We start from the raw sequence: 23,876 nt of genomic DNA on the forward strand, positions 1-23,876 counted from the left end.
TTTTTTAATAATATGCTAATTTTCCAGATCCCATAGGGTTAAACATGAGATTTTTACCTTTTTGGAATCCATTCAGCTGATCTCCAGGTCTGGCAGTACCACTTTAAGCATAGCTTAGCATAATTTATTGAATCTGATTAGACCATTAGCATCTCGCTCAAAGATAACCAAAGAGTTTCAATATTTTTCCTATTTAAAACTTGACTTTTCTTCAGTTACTTCGTGTACTAAGACCAACAGAAAATGAAAAGTTTGCTGGTTTTAAAAGGACTTTGCTGCTGTAACATGGCTGCAAGAGGCGCAATGATATTACGCAGCAGCCGAAAACTTAGTAACTTTCAATGGCAGGGGACTATTTTCGGGCAGTGCGCCTCCTGCAGCCATGTTACAGCAGCAAACTCCTTGATTATTACACCAGAATGAGAGTATAGTCATAGCCATAGCTGCCTAGAAAATCACAACATTTAATTTTCTGTCGTTTTTAGTACATGTTACTACAGAAGAGTCAACTTTTAAATAGGAAACACTTTAGGGGCTGTTTACACTTGGTATTAAGATGTGTTTTCATCGATCGGATCACAAGTGGACGAGAGAGACACATTACGTTTACACCTGGTATTTAAATCCGTCTCTTTTGTCCACTTTCGACCGCTTCTGTTCTGAATACTATGAGGGGGTGGTCTGTGAGACGGTGGGCGAGTCTCTCTGCTGTCATTCAAATGCGAGCGGGAGTAATTATGAGTTTATATGGACGCAAACTAATATTATGTCGGAGTCCACTGCTTGTTTATCAAGTAAACATGCCTCACAGAGTTTTGTACGTGTTTATGTTAGAGCTTTCTCTGAATTTTCAGCGCAATTGATGAAATAGGATCACGCAACTTTCACGCTTTCAAAACGAAACTACGGAGAACACCCCGCAGTAGTTTTATCAATGAAAGGCGTTGTTCACCGTATGTTCACGCCAGAAGTAAAAAAAGACGTAAAACTTGTGTTTAATACCTCAGATTAGATAAATGGGCGGAGAGAAGGCGGTCGCGTGTGGCTGTTCGAACACATTCAACCACATTGCGTTCCGCAGCTCCGAAGCGATCCGATCGAAAGTGGTTTCGACTACCTCTGGATGTGGTTGAAAGTGGTCGAAAGTGGACGCGTTCAAAACGTTTTGAACACCGTTTACACCTGGCATTAACGTCGTCCACTTGTGATCCGATCGACGAAAACGCATGTTAATGCCAAGTGTAAACAGCCTCTTAGTTATTTTTTAGCGCGATGCTATGGTCTAATCAGATTCAATTGATTGTGCCAAGCTATGCTAAAAGAGGTAGCGCCAGACCCGGAGATCATCTGAATGGATTCCAAAACTGTAAAAATCAAATGTTTAGTTCTAGGGGAGCTGGAAAATGTGTATTTTTTTCAAAAAAGTGGAATGTCTTTGTAAAGCTTTAAAGTTTACCATGATTGTATCCTTTCAGCGAAATTCCACAGGTTTTTCTTCCAAAATAAGTCTAGAAAATGCTAAAAATGGATACGTCTGGACTTTTCTCCTACGCATTCCGGCAAGAGATACTTATGGAACAATCCCAGAGTTTCTCAGCCTAATGGAAATGACCGGAAAATAAAGATTTAGTCCTGCAAGACCACATGTCCCATGTGACAATCCCCCATTAATCAAGATCTGATTTCAACACAAAACTTAATCAATGAGGAAATGCCTATGATCCAGCTTTTGAGGAACATTTACTCAAATGAGTAATAAATCATTTTATGAACTTGCTGTCTTATGTGTACTCATATTACAACCATTTCCCTTTTCCAGTGGGTCATAGAAAGAAATGTTAAAGGAGAATTCCCCTTTCTGTTGTCCTATGAGGGATTTAGGCTTCTGGTGAGGTACACGTTTAGTAATAAATAGTATCCACTTCTGTTTCATTTTTCGCAAATCTCTCTTCATGTGTTCTTAGCATGTTGTGCAGCTAGCTAGGTCAGTAACCCTGAAGTAAACAGCTTGCATTAATATGCTGTAATCCAGTGTAATTAGTCAAATAGCCACATGCCAGGCAGATTGTCACAGGCTGTCAGCTTTGGCAGGCTTGCAAGATGGCCCACTGTCCCGCTGGCCAGCAGGGATAACACTGAACACGCACACACATACATAACACACGAGTCATCCTGCTTTAGCTTAGCAATCAACTTCTGGACATCAGTGGATATTGATTTTGTTAAACTGCAACATTATTATGAGCACAGGTTTAGTTTTCATTGTGTTGAGATTAATAGCTGAAAGATTGTCTCAATGTGTTAAGGAATTCCAGACATGGCTTGATAACTTGCGAAAGGCCTGAATTCCAAGCAAAGCAAAACAAAGCAATGCATGTCTGTGAGCTTCTTCAAACTGGCACTGCATTCTAATTTGCATGTTATTCATCTTAAATAATCAATCAAAATTGGTGTGTCTCAAAGGTCAGTATTAAGTGTATTTAGTATATGACTAAAATTTAGTGCAGGTCCTTGCGTACTCTACACCAGTGTTTCTCAACCAGGGGCCAGGGCCCCTAGGAGTAGTGTTGGGGGTAACGCATTACAGCGCATTACGTAATAATATTACTTTTTTGAAGTAACGAGTAAAGTAACACATTACTTTATAAATTAACACATTCATATTTGAGTTATTTTTTCAAAAAAGTAATGCTAGTTACTTTTCAGTTTATTTAATTAAATTTAAAAATAAAATAATTACTGAATTAAACTGAACATATTAACGTAGAATTACGCATGCTGTGCGTCTGAGCGGGAACAGTTTGAGTCAAAAACGGAGATGGCAGGCTAGAGCTTGAAATTTTTGCGATCATAAAAAACATCTGCAAGGCCTAAAAGAGATCAAGCCTTAGCCAAGTAAGAAAAAGTAACGCAAAAGTAACTTAAAAGTAACGTAAGCATTACTTTCCATGAAAACGCAATTAGTTACTTATTATAAGAACCAATAAAATAATAACCAAATATTTTTCTAGAACATGAAGCAGTGTATTTGTCCATGTTTGTGTACAACAGGTTCCAGTTACACAGAATTAAGTATTATTATGGTCCAAACAACAAAAAAAAGTGATCTTAGGTCTTAGGTTGTTAAAATAAGACAAAAATCTATATATTTCTTATTGTTTGGTTATTTTTGTAATACATCTGTCTAGTCATGCCAGGGCGGCCTTGAAATGAAAAAGGTTGAGAACCACTGCTATACACTATCAGATAAAAGGTACAAAAACACCGGGTTGGTACCCTTTTAAAAAGTACCTAAAAGGGGCATATTTAGGGGAACTATTGGGACCTCAGGTGTACCTATGTGTACCATTTTAAAAGGTCACAAACCAGGTGGCTAATTCGTATTAATTCATACAACCACATTCGTACACTTTTGTACGATTTGCTTTCGCCCCTGTGACCTTAGGGTTAGGGGTGGGCTTTCATTATGGTTTCTTTTATAATAATCATATGTTTTTGTGAGATTGGCTTCGTAGGAATTCATACAATTTAGTCAACTCATAAAATACGTTCAAAGATCAGACTGATGTAGTAGACTTTACATAAGAAATAGTGTTAATAAAGTTAAAAAAACAAGAAAAAGTTGTTTTTGATGTTTGTTATTTTTAACTTTCTCATGGTGCACCTGTTATGGCTTGGTGTGATAGAGATGACGACGACGATGAATTAACAATAAACATAGATCTTTAATATAAACAAAACTCAAATTATGTATTAAAATCTTAACACATACAGAGGATTGTTAACAGTATACACATAATGCAAACATTTACATAAAGAACGAATAAACTTTGACAACAACCACAGACTTAAATTATGAAGAACTGATGAAGTGATGAGTGACGGATGCGATGATGACCGGGTGAGGGAGATTGAGGGATCATTGGAAACTGAGTCCAAATAGAAATTTTTTTATAATATTGATTTTAGATTGAATGGCAGATGATAATTTTAATATTTTTTTCCAGATAGTAAAACCCCTGTATTGGGTTAAGTTTGTATTGCTTTTTGTATGAAAACCATTTGTTGGTTTTATTTATTATACTTTGTGTTATCAGGCCTTTAGTATTGGTATTCAACTTATAAATAATCTGATAAAAAGATACTGTAAATTGATATATTTCATTATATATGTTAAAAATAGCAATAATTGTGACCTACATCAGTTTATACTGTAGTTTACAAGTGAATTTAGTCTTCCCCATCCATCAGCCATCCTGCTCCTTTATGATTTCCTCCATCCCTTCCTTATGTTAGGGAGTGATATGCAAAGTACATGCACGCTTGAAATAAACACAGTCAAAATAATTATAGCAACATGAGCCTTCTCCTCCCACTCCTAAAATCCACTAGGAAGCATTAGACATAAGTTGACAAGGGTTGTCCAACAGCTCCGTCAGTGGTGTCTGCAAAACCTCTCCATGCGGCGATGGATTAGAGCGGGTAAAAAGATTTAAACTATATAATTACAAGGGGATCAAGTGCAAATTATCTACCATGCTCAACAGCCAGATTACCCTCCACTGTTTCCCTCTTACTTAGCCCTGAGGATGAGAGAAACAGCCCTCCCACTTATATTATCATACACACATGTAGCTCTAGCTGTTATTGTCTCGATAAGAAACTGTGCTCTATTTTCTTCTTCTGCTTAGGCAGTTATAGATAATCGCGGGCTGTGTCCAAAATGACTCTATATATATATATATATATATATATATATGCGTTCAGGCTCCTGAGCGCAGCGTACTGTATAAGTGGGAAATGCTTTGTTTGTAATGTCTTTGTAGTGTCAGGCCGATGAGACTCTTCATCAGATCAGTGTGAATTCAGTCACTGTAAGTGTGATGAGTCTCTTAAGAAAGGCCATTAGTGTGGGCTCTGCAAATGCACCCCATAGAAAATTGAACTCTGTCTTTTTAAAATGCCCTTAACACCAACCATTTCAGGCTGTTTATCTAGATTAGTGTTAGCTGCATGTATGTCTATGTGTCTATAGGGACACTTAAAGGAAAACACCACCGTTTTTACATTTTTTACTATGTTCTTACCTCAACTTAGACAAATAAATACATACTTTTCTTTATTCAATGCGTGCACTTTATCTTTGTACAGCGCATCGGGAATGTGTTAGCATTTAGCCTTGCCCCATTCATTCCTTGGGATCCAAACAGGGATGAATTTAGAGGCCACCAAACACTTTCATGTTTTCCCTATTTAAAGACATGAGTAGTTACACGAGTAAGTATGGTGGCACAAAATAAAATGTGGCATTTTTTAAGCGGATAAAAATGGGAACTATATTGTATGGCGGAAGAACACTTAAGCCGAAAGTATACTAGGGACGTCCGCGTATGCGCGCCGTCTGCATGACGTCATTTTTGTCATCAGGAGGGTCCGCGGTTGTCCGCATGCAGCCCGTCCGCATGCAGCCCCAAATTTGAGACCGCGCGGACAGTAGTGTCGAACGCGGCCATCCACGTGTAGCCGCGGGGAGTATACTTGGAAAGCTGCGCGGAAAAAAGGTATAACCTGGCCTTTAGTTTGCAGCACTTCCACCCAAAAACTGCCACGTTTTATATTGCTCAACAAACCTATTTGACATTAAAGTCTTTTTAAAACACTTTTTATGTCTAATCTGTATGTAGTGAATATGCAGAGACAATGATAAGACATTTGACTCGTCATTTATGCATTTGCCAGACACTTTCATCCGAATCGACTTATAGTGCATTCAATCTGTAAGTTGTGTGATCGAACCCTAAAGTTTCAAAACATGTATAATTTTTCCTATATTGCAAGATTGGCTCCTGGACCTCCTGTTTGACTGACCAATGGCAGACAGATCCTGGGTCCGAAATCGCATACTGTGAAAGTAGGTACCGAATATAAATTATGAATGAATTCGGACGTACTACATCCGCCATGTTGATACATCACGTAATATACGGCGACATAATCGTTAACTGGGATGTTGTTAAACAAGCGCAATTTAACCACAAGTGAAAGCTGTTTGTGTATTTGGATTTGAATAAAGTTTTTTCTGACAAAAAACAACACCCTCTCATTCTTCTTCGCTGGATTATCCGGAAGTGGTAAGTCATCCAGGTACTTTTCGCGTACTTTTTTATTAATACTATGAATTTGGACAAACTACTCGCCTCAGTACTATATTATATAAAAGTAGGCGGAGTCGGATGCAACGAGAGTGTTGAAGAAAACTGTCTGTAAAGTGTCATTTTTGCATTTTGCAGTTCCGTTTGGCAACAAAACAAACTAGCTGAACTGCAAGTCGATTTCCGCATCAACAGATCTGTTTTCACGGCACGCACGGCCACACATGCGTGCCTGAGACGCGGCCCTCGCAGCAGAACCACTATTGACAAACTAGGTTGGACACATTAGGCAGTGATCTAAGCAGAGAGCAGAGCTCATATTCATCCGTTTATCACCACGGTCTCGCTTCTCGACTAAAACCGTGTCACCCCGACACACGCTCTCACACACCCTAAATGTCAGTGACAGTGATTATGCAAAACCACATCCTCTTTCCCGAGATACCTGCTTTGGAAGCCATTCCCATTTACTGGGCTGAGAAATGGATTCCGTCAGGAGCGTCCAATGAGAGGCTTCTGATAATCTGAAGGAATTTTAAATGTTGCTTATTTTCCCCCCTTAGAGCAGATGTCACAAACAGGAGAGATCAGATGGGAATACGGCCTTTGATGTATTTTTTCCTTTTACAGATGAGTGTTTCTCGTCTTATAAAGGGATCTGCGGAAACGTCTGCTTAACTGTTGGAGATTTAGATCAGTGAATTCCACAAATCATGATGGTGTTTATTACCATGATGCAGAAAATACTTTTTAATATTTTCTTTTACTGGTTTTTATCATTCATTGAATTCCAAACAGCTTTTCTGCTCTTAAGTGCGTTGTGGGGCTCTTTTATAAGGTCATATTTCATTGATGTACTTTACGTTGACATGTATGTATTTGGCAGATGCTTTTATCCAAAGGGACTCATTTTATCGGTATGCGTGTTCTTTGGGATTCGAACCCATGAATTTTGCTCTGCATTTTATAACGCTAAGATGCTCTTGTATATCGTACAGCATTTTCAAGCTTGTATGGTTTTACTATGCCAAACAAAGAAATAAATGCAGTTAAAATAACATAAACCATTATATTAGGATTAATATGCCACACCATAATGTTGCTCGCATGTAATTCACTCTTTGTGTTTTGAATAAAATGGGTACCGGGTGCTAAATGAATAATTAAACCTTAGTGAGACAACAAACACTTGAGAAAGAAAGGCATCAGGACATAAAAGGTCATGTAAAGAAGGTCGAATTTGCTTCTTCTTGATGTAAATTGAAGCAGCAGCAGAAAATATGTAAGCATTATTTTGGCAGCGACAAGACTATGTGCTATTGCACACATTCATACACACACAGAGAAGCAGACGGACAAACTCATTCATACACATGGTGGGCAGACTGCAGTAGTCGTACCTTGTCATCCTTTGCTATTTCTCGTGAAGCCAGGAGCCAACAACAACCGACAGTAACAGTCCAGACCCCCACCTGTACAGAACAGACCCTTTGGTAAAGACTGTCACATACAGCACTGTCCTGATCTTTCTTCTCTACAACTACAGTGTCACAGCATGTGCGCTTTCCAACTACACTGCCCCTTAGACCATACACACTGCACACTACATGCAATAAAGATCTTTTACAAGCAACAAAAGCACGTCTGAGTAATTTTAATCTGTCAGTTAAATGGTAGTGAAGTTTTTAAAGGTCTGTTTATTTTTTAGAAAAATAATGGTTTTTAAAGGGCTAGTTCACCCCGAAATGAAAGTTATGGCATCATTAACTCTATGTTTGCTCTATAATCTATATCGGGCACAATATATTGGATTTGGGGGGGCAGATTCCTTTCATATGTATGCATTTGGCGGACATTTCTATCCAAGCTACTTACGGTGCATTCGGTATATACATTTTATCAGTAAACGTGTTCCCTGGGGATTAAACCCGTAACATTTTGCACTACGTACCGCAAGATCAAGGATTTTTGCCTGCAACAATCACAAAAAAATCAGTTTTTCTGGAAGGACTATATATGTAAACATACTTATATGTAAACAAATCACTCTAAAAATAGTAGGTTATTTTCAACCCAGCGTTGGGTCAAATGTAGCAAATGGCTCGGAGTCAGATCAAGGCCATTTGGCATCTGGATCGTAACAGCCCTAAAATTGTGATAAATAAATAACCCTGTCTCCTTTTGTGACAATCGTCGAGATCTCTTTCACCTATCAAGGTTGTAAAATGGGCGACAATTAAAACTTATGCAGTCGTCAAAGGAGGTTCAATGGAATTCCACCAGAGAAACCCGATCGAACGACAATCGCCAGAGACACAGCAGGGGGCACAGACTACAGGTCTCTGATGAAACCACATTTAAAGATCACAATGAGCTGTTTAAATGTAGTTTATATCCCTTTACTGCATGATGGTGTATATATGATGTATGAAATTATTATTCAATGTGAACTTAAACCCATGTCTCTTCTAGTATCAAATTAAGCTACTTTTTATTTCCTAATCATTGCTATTTATCATATTACCATAAGCAGCATCGATTTCATTTAATATTGATTTGAAGAGTTATGGAAACAAACTTTTATCATTATGCAATTACGCAAATGTGATGTCTGAATGAACAAAGGCTTGTTTCCCGCACGATCGAACACTTCGCACATTGGTCACTCACCTAAAATGGGCTGGGCGCGTGAAAGGTCAAAACGACCTATCGCCCAAGCCATCTTCGCTCAGTTCACTCAGTAACTCAGTCGCCCGGTGGCTCAGGAGCGCTCAGTCGCTCGGTTACTCAGGTAACCCGTCAGCGCAGTTTGGAAACTCGCTGGGACTCACCCAGAGTCCCTCGGATTCATCATCTTTTCTCTGAGCCCTGTCTTACTCTTCGGGACAGTCTTTCCTGGCTTTGCGCTAGTTCGGAAAACCAAGCGGACCAATACGCCCTACAAAACAACTTAACTGACTCCGTCATCTTACGAACACACCTGGATTCTCTTTAACCCCATTCACACAGACCTTTGGTCCCAGAAAATACCCGTAAAATTGCCAGACAAGCGTCTGTGTGAACAAAAACTCGTCCCGTTAATCTTCTGGGATCGTTGCCGGAAAGAGGACCTAGTCAGATACCCGGATAACCCTCTGTGTGAACAAGAAGCCGCAAGAATGCCGTAATGGGCGTGTCGTAGTACAACACAAGTTATGGTTCAGCTCCTTACAATGAGAGATAACATGCATATAAACATTCACCACGAGAAATGTTGCAAACTAGATTGAAGCAGTTTTCAGGAAATGATAAATGAGACACATAAACAATGACGCACGTGCCCTAGTGAGGACGTGTGTGTCATGGCAACACGAAGTTGGTTCAACTCTTTAAAATAAGGAATTAACAACATTCACGACGAGAAATGTCAGCAAACTGGACTGAAGCAGATATCAGGTAAGTTAGCTCGTTACTTACTGCGTTGAAACGGAGATCATTCAGCAGCATAAAAGAATATCGCGTCACGTGCTCATTTGAGCTATAATAAACGAAAATACCCACGCATCATCCCACCAAGATATATCGTTCAGCTCCTCAAAATGCAGGTTTTAAATGCATATAAACAATCACGATGAGAAATGTCTGAAAACTGTATTAAAACAGAAATAAGGGAGCTTGTCAAATATCCACTCTGAAGCTGAGATCATTCACCAGAATAGAACTGTGCGTTCACGCGCTCCTTTGTAGTCTTATCATAAACAATAATGCACGCGAGTTGTTTCTGGAGAGAGGAATAATAAATACTTTGCAAAGTTCAGACGCTGCATAGAAGAGAGGGCAGGACTTTCAACAGGTCACGTGTCTTTCCGGGACCATCAGATGCCGTGTAATCTTGGCAGTGTGAATGAACAAAAAGTCTAACTATTCCGGAAAAATCCAGGATGCCTGTCCCGTGTATTTTACGGAATCTCTGTCTGAAAAGGGCTTTTCTCTCTCCCTGCTCGCACCGCGCGCATCAGAAACTTCGCACCGCATCACAAAGAGCCAAATGCAAGTATAAACTTGTTTTACTTGCTGATGTTTAAGCTTTACCCCTTATAAAAAATTAAGGCGATCCTTAGAGATTTTCCGATGGTTTGTGCAGATGTTAAGCAATAGTGCTATTGCCAATCTTTTACTCTCTCTCTAGCTTTTTAATCTTTTCTTTCTCATCTATGTTTTATGTTATTGTATGTGTATGTTTAGTTCATTGTGTGTACTTCGTTTTGTAGTTAATAAACCGGTTTTGCATTTTCACAATTGAATTGTTTCTGTGTTCAATGCTCATGAAATTAAAGTCACTATTTCTGCCTTTTGATCCAGCTACAAGCTGCGAGTAGCACTGTATATCAGTGAGAAGGTTAATTTTAAAGGCCATGAAATTAACGTTTCTTAGACATTAATATACGATTATGGATATATGCCTTCGGTGGACGAACATATTAATTAATTGTTATTATTAAAATGTAAAACCTGATAAACTTGTATAGTTAATTACAGTTAATTACATTTAATTACAGTTAATTATACATAATTTTCCCTTTTGAGCTAAAATCTAAGATTCCCTTGGGAATCCCCGTAGTGTTTCTGTCTTTTTTTATATTTGACCCAACAATGGGTTAAAACAACCAATTATTTTAGGTTAAAATTAACCTGAATAGGTTTTATAATTAAATTACAGTACAACCCAACAGGTTGGGTATATGTCCCTTTTTGACGCGACACTTGGTTGAAAATAACAGCATTTTTTAGAGGATAAAACATGAAGGTTTTACAGAAAGCTGAAGGTAAAAGGATACAACATGAAGGTAAATGATCACAGAATTTTTATGTTTTCATGAAAAGTGCATATTTATTTAAAGTGCCCATATATGTAAAATCCACTTTTACAAAGTGTGAAAATAAATGTATGTTGGCACAACTGCCACACAATAAAATCAATCCACTCACTCTTTCTTTTTTAATCCCTATTAAACCAAAGCAGTTTCATTGGACAACACTATTTTGATTATCTTGTTAATGTGATGTCACACAAACAAAGCCCCGCCACAGCCAATGACTGACTGGTTAACTTTCTCCAAAAGCTAAATTTGTTTGTTAGCAAGTTAGCACTAATGCGGCTAAATATACTATTGTCTCTGACTGTAATCAGATCTATAAAAAGCAGTAGCTTATTTGCATTTAAAGGAACTCACATGACAACAGCATTATTTTGGGGCATTTTGGACATGCTATAACAATGATCCGTGGGGTATTATATGCTGAAACTTCATAGACCCATTCTAGGCACACCTGAAACTTATATTACATTTTGTAAAAATTGGCATAATGTTACCATGCACTGATAAACAGGCATTTAGACTCTTTGTTAACGTAAAGTTGAAGCTCTTTAGCACACATTTTCTTTCGCTCACCATTTCTGGTTGAGACAAGTGCTCTCACATTCTGGACACATTTTCCTCTTTCTCACTCCACACACACACACACGCGCACACGCACGCACGCACGCACGCACGCACGCACGCACGCACGCACACACACACACACACACACACACACACACGCATGCATTCAGCCCCAGCAGTGGAAGCCTATTAGAGAAATCTGCAGAGAGCCCAGCAGAGGTGCTATGATGGCAGGTTGTCAGTGCGACAGACGACCCCCTTTATAAACATATCAGTCACGCTGGCTGTTATATCCTCGGCCAGACTCTGCACACATTTGACATGGAGAGGGATTGCACTCGCCTGTCTCGTGGGGGTGTGAAAAATTGTGTCCGGTTTAAAAATGACGAATCTTTTTGATGTATTCGCCTCTGTAATAATACTCCGTTCTGAGGGCAGCTTGGGGCACGAGATGTCGTTTGAAGAATAAGGATAGAGAAGAAGATTTGGCTTGGATGTCATTTTTGATAATGGCTGTTAAGGGCAGCAAAACGAGAAGAATGGTGGGGTTGTGTTTTTTGATAGGAGCGGCCAATTGTTTGTTTACTGAAGCTGTATTTAGCAAAATGTGCATTAGGTGTATTGAATGCCATGTTAAATAATATATTTAACTATTATAATATTTCTATTATATTTCACCACTAATGTTGATTTTATAATGATTCAACTGTATTTTCTTTACTTTTATAATGTATTGTCGGCAGAGTTAATGCATCACAACTGATGCTACAGTAAGATGTATGCGTTTTTATTATTCAGAAACTCATAGGTGCAGTACGTCTGACATGACATGAGTGCAGTACTAGCCAGAATAGTTGTTTCAATGTTATGCATTTGTTAGGAGCCTTTGTACAACCTTTAACACTTGCATATGCAACAGACATAACCTGCGTAACATGAAGCGGGTAGCTGTCCGGCCCCTGAGTGTGCGTTGACAGGCCTTGAGGAGGAAAGTAAAATCTGGACCCTGTTTCGTGTTCTGTTCCTGTTGCTGGTGTGATTAGATTGGGGCAGAAGCCTCCAGCTGGCAGGCCTGTCTGGGACCCCGGGGCCGCTTGTCCCCAACACTCGTCACCATTGTGACACCACTGACAGGCAGCGGACAGCCCAGCCAGACAGGTTCATTAAGCCCCATTTTTTTACAGCTGGTCTCTCTCTCTCTCTATCTCTCTCCCTCCCTCTCTCTCTCTCTCTCTCTCTGTTTTCTTACAAAGAAAACAGAAAGAGAGTAACGACTGCACTTTGTCAGAGACCTCTGTGTCTACAGGGCCACTGGCTTGTTGATGTTTGATGTGCCAGCTCTGATGTTATGACAAATTTTTTTCTGATGTGACCTATTTTCAGACACTTTTTCTCCAGCGGTATCTTTTGTTGTCGGGTAACCCTTTGGCCTGTGCTTTGTCACACGAGGAGACAGGCAAGGGCATGTGGAGATGCATATGAATGTGAATAAATCCACTGCAACACAGGGTTTTTTTTTTCATTTTTGTCTATATTGTTTTATTTTGTTCTTTTTTGGTTTTAAGCACAAATACTATTATTGATGAGCATTGAAACATATCATTAAAGGTCCCATTCTGTCTGTGTTTTGAAGCTTTGATTGTGTTTACAGTGTGCAATATAACATGTGTTCATGTTTCGCGTGTAAAAAAATTCGATATTTTTCACACAATTTACTTATCTGTATAGCGCTGTTTTCGTTGTCCTAAAAAGATGTCTTTCTTGTTCTATGAAGTCCTTCCTTCAGAAATACGTAACGAGTTTTGATTGTGTAGTTTGTTTAGTGTGTTGTTATTCAATAGCAGCTTAGCTTGCCGTTAGCTTAGCTGGCAACCGACGCATGCCTGTGGGCGGAGTTTAGTCAAAAAACTGTTCTAGTGACGTCATTAAAGCAGGAAGTAGAGGGCTGTAGTCCAAACCGGCCGTTCGCTGTAGGCTTTGAAAGGCGATTCTGTTAAAGAAAATATATCGCCTGGCAGTGAACTTTGAGCTTTATTATTTTACAGGTATTATTTATGCTACACTAACTAGGGTTTCAAAAATGGGATCAGAAAGAACGTTACCTTTAAGACTAAATATAAGGAATGTAAATTATTACTTATTACATATTAACAAGTAATATTAATATTTACACAAATGAAGGTGCCATTGACGGAAAAACTTTAAACTGAATGGTTCTTTGGGGAACCTTTTACCACCAGTGGCGGCCGGTGACTTCGCTGGGTGCATGATGCAAAGTTCGTCACAACATGTATGTAGCCCGTCAAGAGTGTGGTTCGTAATTTCAAAATATGTGTTTGGCGCATCGAGTGAACCTATGTGCATCACGTGTCTTGTAAAAATAAGTGCCTGCTGTAGACGCGTCTAAAGGGTTTATGATAAAAGAGACACTCGAGTTTGCCAGATACTCGCAAAATCTCATGCGTAATCAGAGTTTACTGTTAAGGGAGTGTCTTGCATGTATTTTGTGAAGGTGAGCGTCTCTTTTATCATAAACGGTTTTGTTAATAACTGATGTCATCATCATGTGTTATTTGATAGTGCTTACCTTTACTGACATAGTACCACGTGCAATATCACGCATAGGGAACATCACATTTAAATGGATTACTCATGAAGGACATATGGCTACGTAAGTGATGACGTCACCGTTATGTGTTTAATAAATTTTGTCCAAATTTATATGTTTTGGGTCTCGGCATTGGCCAAAACATAGACGTCTGTACACGAAATTACATATTTAGACGCAATAACGTGTACACACGTTATATCGTCTGTACACGTAACGTCTAAACGAATTAATATACTTTCGGCCTTCCATAACAAGGGTATATATATACACACACACTTATTTTGACAAAACACGTAATGCACATGGTTCACGATGCAACAAACACATATTTTGAAAACACGAGCAACACACATGACACTCCAAACACTTTTGAATTTGCGAGCCTGGGAAGAGCAGTCACGAGCCGCCACCGTTTACCACCTTTATTTTTAAGAGTGTACGAATAAAACTTCACCTCGAACACGAATTTAAAAACCTCAATTGTGTAACTTGTTAAAGAGAAGTGTGCTATTACTTTTCTAAGTGAATATTTTCATGATAAAGTGGGTGAAATTAGCATGTTTTTAAAATTCATAACATCTTAGCAACACCTTAGCAACCTTTATATCTTATGCTGCATTTATGCCGTATCGTAATCACTGTTGCTTTGAAATGACAAAACATGATATTTTTTACTTGAAGCTGATGACATTCACACACTAGAGATTATGTGGTTCTGCATGAAGTTGCAGCGATCACATGGTAAGTAGTACTTTTAAGAAAAAAAGTCGTAATTACGAGTGTTACGAAGCTGTGAGCGCTTTTTACATGTTGTAATCTTGTAACTACGGTAATTACGACATGGCATGGTCGCACTCTCATTTTGGGTTTTTTTCTGAGACATTATAATGAGTTCTTTCTGGATTCCTTTAATGATTCCTACTACATTGATTATACTTTTATGTAGTGTATTCGGTGCCTGCTAACCCCCCTTATAAGCGCACACAAACTGTGAAGGTTTCCCATTCTTCGCTCTGCACCCTGCCCTTATTTTCTGATTCTCTATTGTTCCCTGCATGTGTCTCCATTGTTCTCTCAGCACGTGAGCTGTCACTAAACCCCTAATGCCAAACCCACAAGCTCCCAGTTTCCTCTAACTGCCCATCTACTAAACTCTTAACAGCCCTGTTTTCCACACAACCTGTCTCTTTTAGCTAAACTCTTGCTGAGGTGTCAAGCAGGGTGCAAACCTAAGGAGAGTCTGTCTGTTTTTTTGGTGGTTTATATGGAGTTGAGGGTACCTGCGGATGGTAAGCGTTTCATTTTAATCCATTTTTAATTGAGCCCCAGAGACTACCATGTGACAGAAGGCCCTTCCGCACTCGCGTCGAGTACTATTCCAATGAGAAATCAAGCGAGACCGGTTGGGTTGTTTGGGGCTTTTAGTCGCTCTGAACGAGAATTAGCTTCAGGTGCCACAGACATTCGCTGCACACGGTGTCCTTTATTTCGCAAAATCCTTCTTTTTCCACAAATCCCCAGAAAAGGCCCTTATCTATGTGCCACAAGGCATCTTCCATTTGTGCTTGATGTGTGCTAGTATGTCCGTTAAAGCGGTAGGTGGGGAAAATCGAGTCTGGCTTATTCTCATCTGTCAGGATGAAGTTCTTGATCTTGCCTCCAAGGGCCTCGGGGGTCTCACTGGAGATTCTCACTAATGATCCCCCTCTTGCGCCGGCCCTGTGTTAGTATTGATTATTTACGCCCGCCCGACCCCGCAGGGACTGTGCTCCAACAACATGGCTAGAGCATCAGCCCACGGGAGAAAGACGTGTCAAAAAATTGGAGGAAAGGAGGTGCGTTGGGAACTTCCCATTATTAACATGAATCGACGCCTTATAGAGATGCCTCCATTTTGAAAAAGAAAACAAAGCCAGCCCTGTCATCTTTTTACTTTTGGCTGCGGTGGATGGCGGCCAACATTTTTGACGAGACTGGAATGTTTCAGAGTTTTCATCAAAGTGGCTTCATGGCTAAAAGATTGGAGTGACAATCAAACTGTAACTGTGGAATGTGTTTCCTGTGCAACGATCATAACACGTGGCACTGTATCCAATAACATGTCAATAAGTTATTGTATAAGTAACGCATGTATGTTTTATTTCTTCTTTGCGTAGGTGCTGGTTTACTCAGAGGGGCTTCATGGCAAATGGATGTTCAGCGAGATTCGAGCGGTTTTCTCCAGACGTTTTCTACTTCAAAACACTGCGTTGGAGATCTTCATGGCCAATAGAAGTAAAATAGTTTTCTCTGTTTACCTTGAATGCAATTACACACTACCAACTTGTTCATATGCTGGCCAATCAAGTTTTGCTAGTATACTAAAAATAAAAATAAAGCTGCACCACAATGCCATAGAAGAACCATGTCTGGTTGAATGGTTCCATTAAGAACATTGAACATCCTTTGAATCTTTCTGTTTGTTATTTAGTTATTGGACATATGTGACCCTGCCTGTAAAAGTGCCCAGCTTAAGTCATTCTTCTACATAAAATCAACCAAAAGAAAATTCTGTAAAATATAACCTTGATATCTTTAATATTGACTGAGTAAGGTCATGTAAAAGATTAAAATCAATATGAAGCCTGTGATTGAAATCCAACTTTGATGCTCCTTATTTCATTATTAGATTATATTTAGACTGGATTTCAGACAGGTTCACATATATCCAATATCTCTTATCTATTGGTTGTCACAAAAACTTGTGTTTAGTTTCGGAGACTGAGAGAAAGATAAAAATGTCTTACAGTGGCAGCAAACACAAGAGACTGTATAGTATTTGTTTTCACTTTTGTAGGTTTCAAGTGACTTGCAATAGCTTAAGTGGACTAAAGTGACATGTTGACATATTCAGTGAATTTAAACCAGTTATTAACTGTATGCTAGTCCCAAACTGTCGTTATTTTTTGCCATCATAAAAATGCAGGAGAATACAACTCCTGGATTTACAATTGTACATCATAAAAACTCTGAAATCTTAATACCCAAATATTTGTATTTGTTAACATTATTAAATGCATTAGCTAACATTAACTAACAATGGGCAATAGTTTGTCAACATTAATCTTTATTATTGTTAGTTAAAGGGGAAATATCTGACTTTTTCCATGTTTAAGTGCTATAATTGGGTCCCCAGTGCTTCTATTAACCTAGAAAATGTGAAAAAAGATCAACCCAGTAACTTCGTTTTGTAAACCATTCTTTGCAAGCATGTGAAAAAATAGTTAATTGAAATTCGGCTCCCCTTGCGATGTCAGAAGGGGATAAAACTGCCTCTTAATCTGCACCATCCAACCACGGAACTGCAATTAATTGAAGAGATCAGCTCATTTGCATTTAAAAGGACACACTTAAAACTGGCTCACACCTACAAAGTGGCAATTTTAACATAATATAATAAATTATCTATATGGTGTTTTGTGCTAAAACATTACATTTGTATTGTGGGGAGACCAAATAATTTATTTTAAATTTTTTTTAATCTGGGAAAATGTCCCCTTTAATGCCAATACAGTTGCTCATGTTAGTTCAATGTGCATTAACTAATGCTAAAATTTTACTTTTGAATTATGAAATTATGAACTAAGATTATTTAATGCCAGCCTGATCTCACGCAAATTCTTATGTATTTTACAATTTGGCTTATTCCTATTAATTCGAGGTGAATCATGTTAAAATGTATAATTATTATAAAAATAACAATAATGAAACTCTACGCCTAACCTCAACGTCACACGGGCAAAAACAAATCGTACAAAAAAAATACGAATGTGGTAATATGAAAATACATACGAATTGCCATTAAATTGCATTGGAAATGCAGCATTGTTTATTGTTAGTTCATGTTAGCCACTGCATTAACGCGATACTCCAGCCAAATATTAAAATTATCTCATGATGTAATCACCCTCAAGCAAGTTATTTTAGTAAATATCCTTGCTTTTCCAACTTATAATGGGAGAAAAAGGGATCAGGGAACAACGTCTGACTTTAAACCCCTAAAAAGTGCATCCATCCTCCAAGGGGTTAACAATAACACCATAATAAGATCTTCTGTGGTTAATTGATTCAATTTTTGTAAGAAAAATATCCATATTTTAAACTTTATAAACTGTAATTACTAGCTTACGGTAATGACGCCATCTCACATAATTTCACTTAAGAGTTTTAGCATAGTGAGTGCTTGTTGCCATGGATACGTTGCACAGTTACTCCTGTGAATCGTGTGACTCTAAGATGCCGTCGTTACCGGAAGCTAGTTATTACAGTTGAAATATGGTATTTTTTTTTACAAGATTTGCATTAATTACCTGCAGAAGACCTTTATTATTAACCCATTTGGAGCCGCGTGGGTTAATTCTGTGAAGGATGGAGGCACTCTTTGGGGGTTTTAAGTCAAAGGTTGTTCCCTGATCTTTGTTTTCCACCATTATAAAGCTTGGAAGAGCAAATTTTGTTTGGAATAATATGTGATGTCATTTCATTTTTCAGCATCAGTCATGTTTAACTTCCCTGATCAGTCTACGGTGAAGAAGGTGGTCTACAGTCTTCCACGCGTGGGGGTCGGCACAAGTTATGGCCTTCCACAGGCCAGGCAAGTCTGTTTCTAGTTCCTCCTAGAACACCTGCACTTGGTTGCCTTTAAGAATATTGCCCAAAACAATGTTTACAGTGTCTTTTATTTAGTTTTATAAGTCTAGCATGATGATCACATCAACCGTCAAAAACGCTTTATTCTGGATGTATTCCTTTGCTGGGTAATTGTTTAGAATAGTTTGCGGTGGAGGTAATGACTTACGGCACTGAAGTTTTTTGCTCATTTGTCCCTGACTGAACCTACCAAAACCCTTGCCAACCCACCAAGTCTCTCGGATAAAGTATAGGCTACTCGCACTCAGTTCAATACTTCTTGATCTTTTTAGTGTTGCTGAATCCAAAACAAATGAGACTCCCTCCAAAATTGATTACATTTATCAATAATCACTTGTTGTTTGATCTGTTCTGTGGTTCCTCTGTACTGTGCTTTTATTTTGAAGTTTAGTTCATTTTCATTCTTTTTTCTGTCTTCTCCCTGTTGTTCCTGTTTTGCTCCGCCCTCCTTATTTGTTGCCTTAATTGTTTCCCAGGTGTGTCTTACCCCTGTGCATATATAGCCCTTTTGTTTCCCTAGTCTCTTGTCAGTTGTTAAATGTGTCCTGTTACATGATTTTCTGTTCATTGTGACTCATTCCTTGGGTTATCTTGTTTAGTTTAGAGGGACACTACATTTAAAAAAAATATATGCTCATTGTCCAGCTCCCATAGAGTAAAACATTTGATTTTTACCGTTTTGGAATCCATTCAGCTGATCTTCGGGTCTGGCGGTACAACTTTTAGCGTAGCTTAGCATAATCCATTGAATCTGATTAGACCATTAGCATCACGCTAAAAAATAACCAAAGAGTTTAGATATTTTTCCTATTTAAAACTTAACTCTTCTGTAGTTACCACGTGTACTAAGACAAAGTACACGAACTAGAAAAATTAAAAGTTGCGATTTTCTAGGCCGATATGGCTAGGAACTATACTCTCATTTTGGCGTAATAATCATGGCCTGTGCTGCTGTAACATGACTGCAGCACGCGTAGTGATGTTACGCACTGCCCAAAAATAGTCCCCTTGGTTCTTTTCAATAGCAGGGGACTACTATCAGGCGATGCATAATATCATTGCCATGTTACGGCAGCAAAAGTCCTCTTTGGTTATTTTTTTGCGCTTTTACTAATACATTTTTATTGCTTTTTATTCATTAAAGAAAAAGTACAGGTAGGGTGCACAGAATTAAACCAATACACGTGCAAGTATTGCACATGAATCTCTGAGAAAGGTCAAATTTAGGCATTGCACCAGAATTATCTGTTGCTCTCAGATTAGTAGCATGTGTGCTGTACATACTTCAAGAGCAAAGACACGCATTATAGTCATCTGCAAAGAATCTCTCTCGCTGGAAACGATGCATTCAGTACACACCACAGTAAAGACCGTGGCAGCTTTGCGTGTCTGCGCTGGTGTATGCCTCTATCTGTTTGTACTCTTTTTGTCTGATTTTGGATGCAAAATGTTACATTGTCATATTCTGAGTTATAAGCCATCTGCTGTCCGCAATAATCCTATAAATGAAAACAAATGTGCGGTTGAACCAGAGCCTTGCTTATTATTGCTGGGGTTTTTTGCAGGCGGATCTCTCTGGCGACCCCTCGTCAACTCTTCAAATCCTCTAACATGACTCAACGCTGGCAAAGACGGGAGATCTCAAACTTTGAGTACCTGATGTTTCTCAATACCATCGCAGGTTAGATGTACTCCATTAACAGATGCTTTATTTTTCCAAAAGCATCCAAAATAAATCAAAACCATCCTACTTTTGGAAAAAAAATTATGCAGCTTCTTAAAGGATTAGTCCATTCATTTTGTTAAAAAAAATCCAGATAATTTACTCACCACCATGTCATCCAAAATTTTGATGTCTTTCTTTGTTCAGTCGAGAAGAAATTATGTTTTTTTTTTTTGAGGAAAATATTTAAGAATTTTTCTCATTTTAATGGACTTTAATGGACCCCAACACTTAACAGTTTTAATGCAGTTTAAAATTGCAGTTTCAAAAGACTATAAATGATCTCAAATGAGACATATGGGTCTTATCTAGTGAAATGATTGTCATTTTTGGCAAGAAAAATAAAAAATATGCACTTTTAAACCACAACTTTTTCTTCCTCTGGCTGTGTGACGCTCCAGCGCGACCTCACGTTATTGCGTAATGATGTCAAAAGGTCACATGTTACATATATTTAACCAATAAACTGACACAAAGACATACAACAACGTCGAAACGGTCCTCTTTATCCAAACTTGTAAACAATTGGGGCGTAGTTTTGCATACGTCTTTACGAAATTAAGTGAGGCTGCTCTGGCACGTCACACAGCCGGAGGAAGACGAGAGTTTTAAAAGTGCATATTTTTTATTTTCTTGCCATAAATGACAATCGTTTCGCTAGATAAGACCCTTATGCCTAGTTTGGAATCATTTAGAGTCCTTTGAAACTGCGATTTTAAATGCATTAAAACTGTTAAGTGTTGGGGTCCATTAAAGTCCATTAAAATTAGAAAAATACTGAAATGTTTTCCTTAAAAAACATAATTTCTTCTCGACTGAACAAAGAAAGACATCAACATTTTGGAAGACATGGCGGTGAGTAAATTATCTGGATTTTTTTAAAGAAAATGGATGAATTCTTTAAGGTCTCACACTGAGATGATTTTTAAACAATATTAATGGCTGCTAAGTCATTCATTAAAAAAAATATTTATTTATTTAGTGTTCTAGTGACAACAAAATTTATATGCTGGCAGAAATATTTTCTTTGTATAAAACGTAATTACAAACATTTAAACATACACCTTCAGAAAAGGATTTTAAGATCAATAAAACATTTCAGTCAAGTTTTTTTGAAACTTTAGTAGTGTCACCAACCAGCATTTTTTCTGTGCACGTGTTATGCGGTAAAAACATTTGCAGTCTTATCTTGTAAAAAACACATATTACTGTATTTTTCCTCATTATTTATTTAGGAGCTATATTCTCCCTCCGTTAGACAAAGAGCTTTGGACTCTTCTGGATAATTAGTATGGTTGAGCGAATTTAAGTGTGTGCAGAGTTGAAATATACTGTAGCAAAGTCTCTGATCTAAACTAGTGAGAACTCACACACACACACACACACACACACACACACACACACACACACACACACACACACATACACCTTCTCTTGACACTGAAATGTGTCATCTCTGCTCGCGCTGCATATTCATGCATATTTATATTTAGCTCCGGCGTGACTTCAAAACATTATTGTCAGCTAATTAGATGTAAGGCAGAGTTGGAACGGGGTAAAATTCATTAAAGGCAAGAGTGGTAATGACCTGGGCTGACAGAGGTGTCAGCGAAGCCCGGGCCCACAGACAGGAAAGGAGAGGGGTGTTAATGTGGAGCCGGTCCTCTCCTAATTAAACGCTATTGCAGTGATATTAACATCTTCCACCCGGGTCTCGGTCCTGTCAGCTCAACCTCCCCTCATCTCAACCTTTCTCTTTCTCTCGGCCCCTTTTTACAATGTGGCATTAACCTGGTTAATCAAGACTACCTCATAGTAGACCCAGCCTATCTTGAGATTGTTACGCTGAGGGTTTGGGATGGATTTGGTCTGTGTCAGTGTATGCATCTGAATATGAATAGACTATGCATCACGTATTATTTCTTTTTTTATTATTGAACTATATACTTTTATTATATAATCCTTTTATTGATACAGATAGTGTTAAAAGGTCAAATTCGAACAACTTTGTCCACATGGCTCAATGTCTTACAGCAGTTATACAGTAGGCCACAACTCCTTTGTCCTTCCTGTTAGCGCATTTTGATACAGCTAGTGTACCGTTACTTAATTTGGCTAATAGGTACAGTTAAGGGGATCGCACACCGGCCGCGCCGCTCAGCACCGCGCAGCACCACGCCGTTCTAAATCAACTGAACACATTGTTTTCTATGAGTGTATGCACACCGGCGCCGCCAGGTGGCGCCTGTCCGCGCCGCCCAGCTGTGACTCAGGAAGTTGTTCAAATCCCTGTCGCGCCACACAGCGCCACTCACATAGCTTAACATTAAATAACATCATATTTGCCCCAAATCATTAAGGATTAACATTGGCTGCTAACGTATATTTTGCATTTTGAAGTAGACGCTATCTGACGAAGCTCGCGCTATTTAATGTGCACTTCCGGTTTACAATACCTCCGAGGTCTGCTAGGCGCGACGCGCTGCGCGGCGCTGAGCTGCGCGGCCGGTGTGCGATCCCCTTTACTCAATTCAGCGATTAGCCATTATGGTTAGGTAAAACAGTCAGTGGTTGCGGTTAGCTAAAACACTTAACTTTTTTGGTTTAAACTAGGGCTGTCAATAGATAAAAATATTTAATCGCGATTAATCACATGATTTCATGAGTTAACTCGTGATTAATCGCAAATTAATCGCACATTTTTATCTGTTCTAAATTTACCTAAATGTAACACTTTTCAAGTTTTTAATGCTCTAATCAGCATGAGTTTGGACAAATATATATGCTATATGCAAATGTATGTCTACAACAGCCTGTTTACATTTTCAACAGAACCATCAGCCATAGTTTTATATATGATTTTCCCTTTAGAAGACCTTGTTCTTTCTCCATTTCTGTTTTCTGCTGCATCATTTGTGACCTGTGCTGGCAAATTGAGTTGGGATGAGCACATTTTCAAAAATGTTTCATTTATATTTTAAAATTCTCTATTAAAAAACTTCAAAACAATTGGAACAATATGGAATATGACAAAGCATGACAGAACTATACCTGTTTACGCAGAGCAAAAACAATATCAATATATGTTACATATATGTTTTTCTTTTATTGTTTAATTTTGACATTGAGACAGACTGCTTTAAGATACTGTATACTAATGCAAGGGTTTAATATAATGTTACACAACAGATACTTTTCCTTAACAGTTAACCAAACATTCACTTCAGATATAACAGATTATAGGTCATACCTGGGTGAATTCTTGTCAAAACAGATAT

General features: G+C 38.4%; 1 protein-coding gene across 1 annotated transcript in view; it reads left to right on the forward strand.

Annotated features, from left to right (window-relative positions):
* The window catches only part of nbeab (neurobeachin b), a 328,780-nt gene that overhangs the window by 246,943 nt on the left and 57,961 nt on the right, over window positions 1-23,876 (forward strand). The window contains exons 40-42 of the mRNA XM_065280795.2: window positions 16,343-16,460; window positions 18,717-18,819; window positions 20,441-20,556. Coding sequence (XP_065136867.1) covers window positions 16,343-16,460; window positions 18,717-18,819; window positions 20,441-20,556 — 337 coding nt within the window. The remainder of the gene's footprint in view (window positions 1-16,342; window positions 16,461-18,716; window positions 18,820-20,440; window positions 20,557-23,876) is intronic.

The sequence above is a fragment of the Paramisgurnus dabryanus genome, chromosome 8, assembly GCF_030506205.2.
Source record: "Paramisgurnus dabryanus chromosome 8, PD_genome_1.1, whole genome shotgun sequence".
NCBI classification, from domain to species: Eukaryota; Metazoa; Chordata; class Actinopteri; order Cypriniformes; family Cobitidae; genus Paramisgurnus; species Paramisgurnus dabryanus.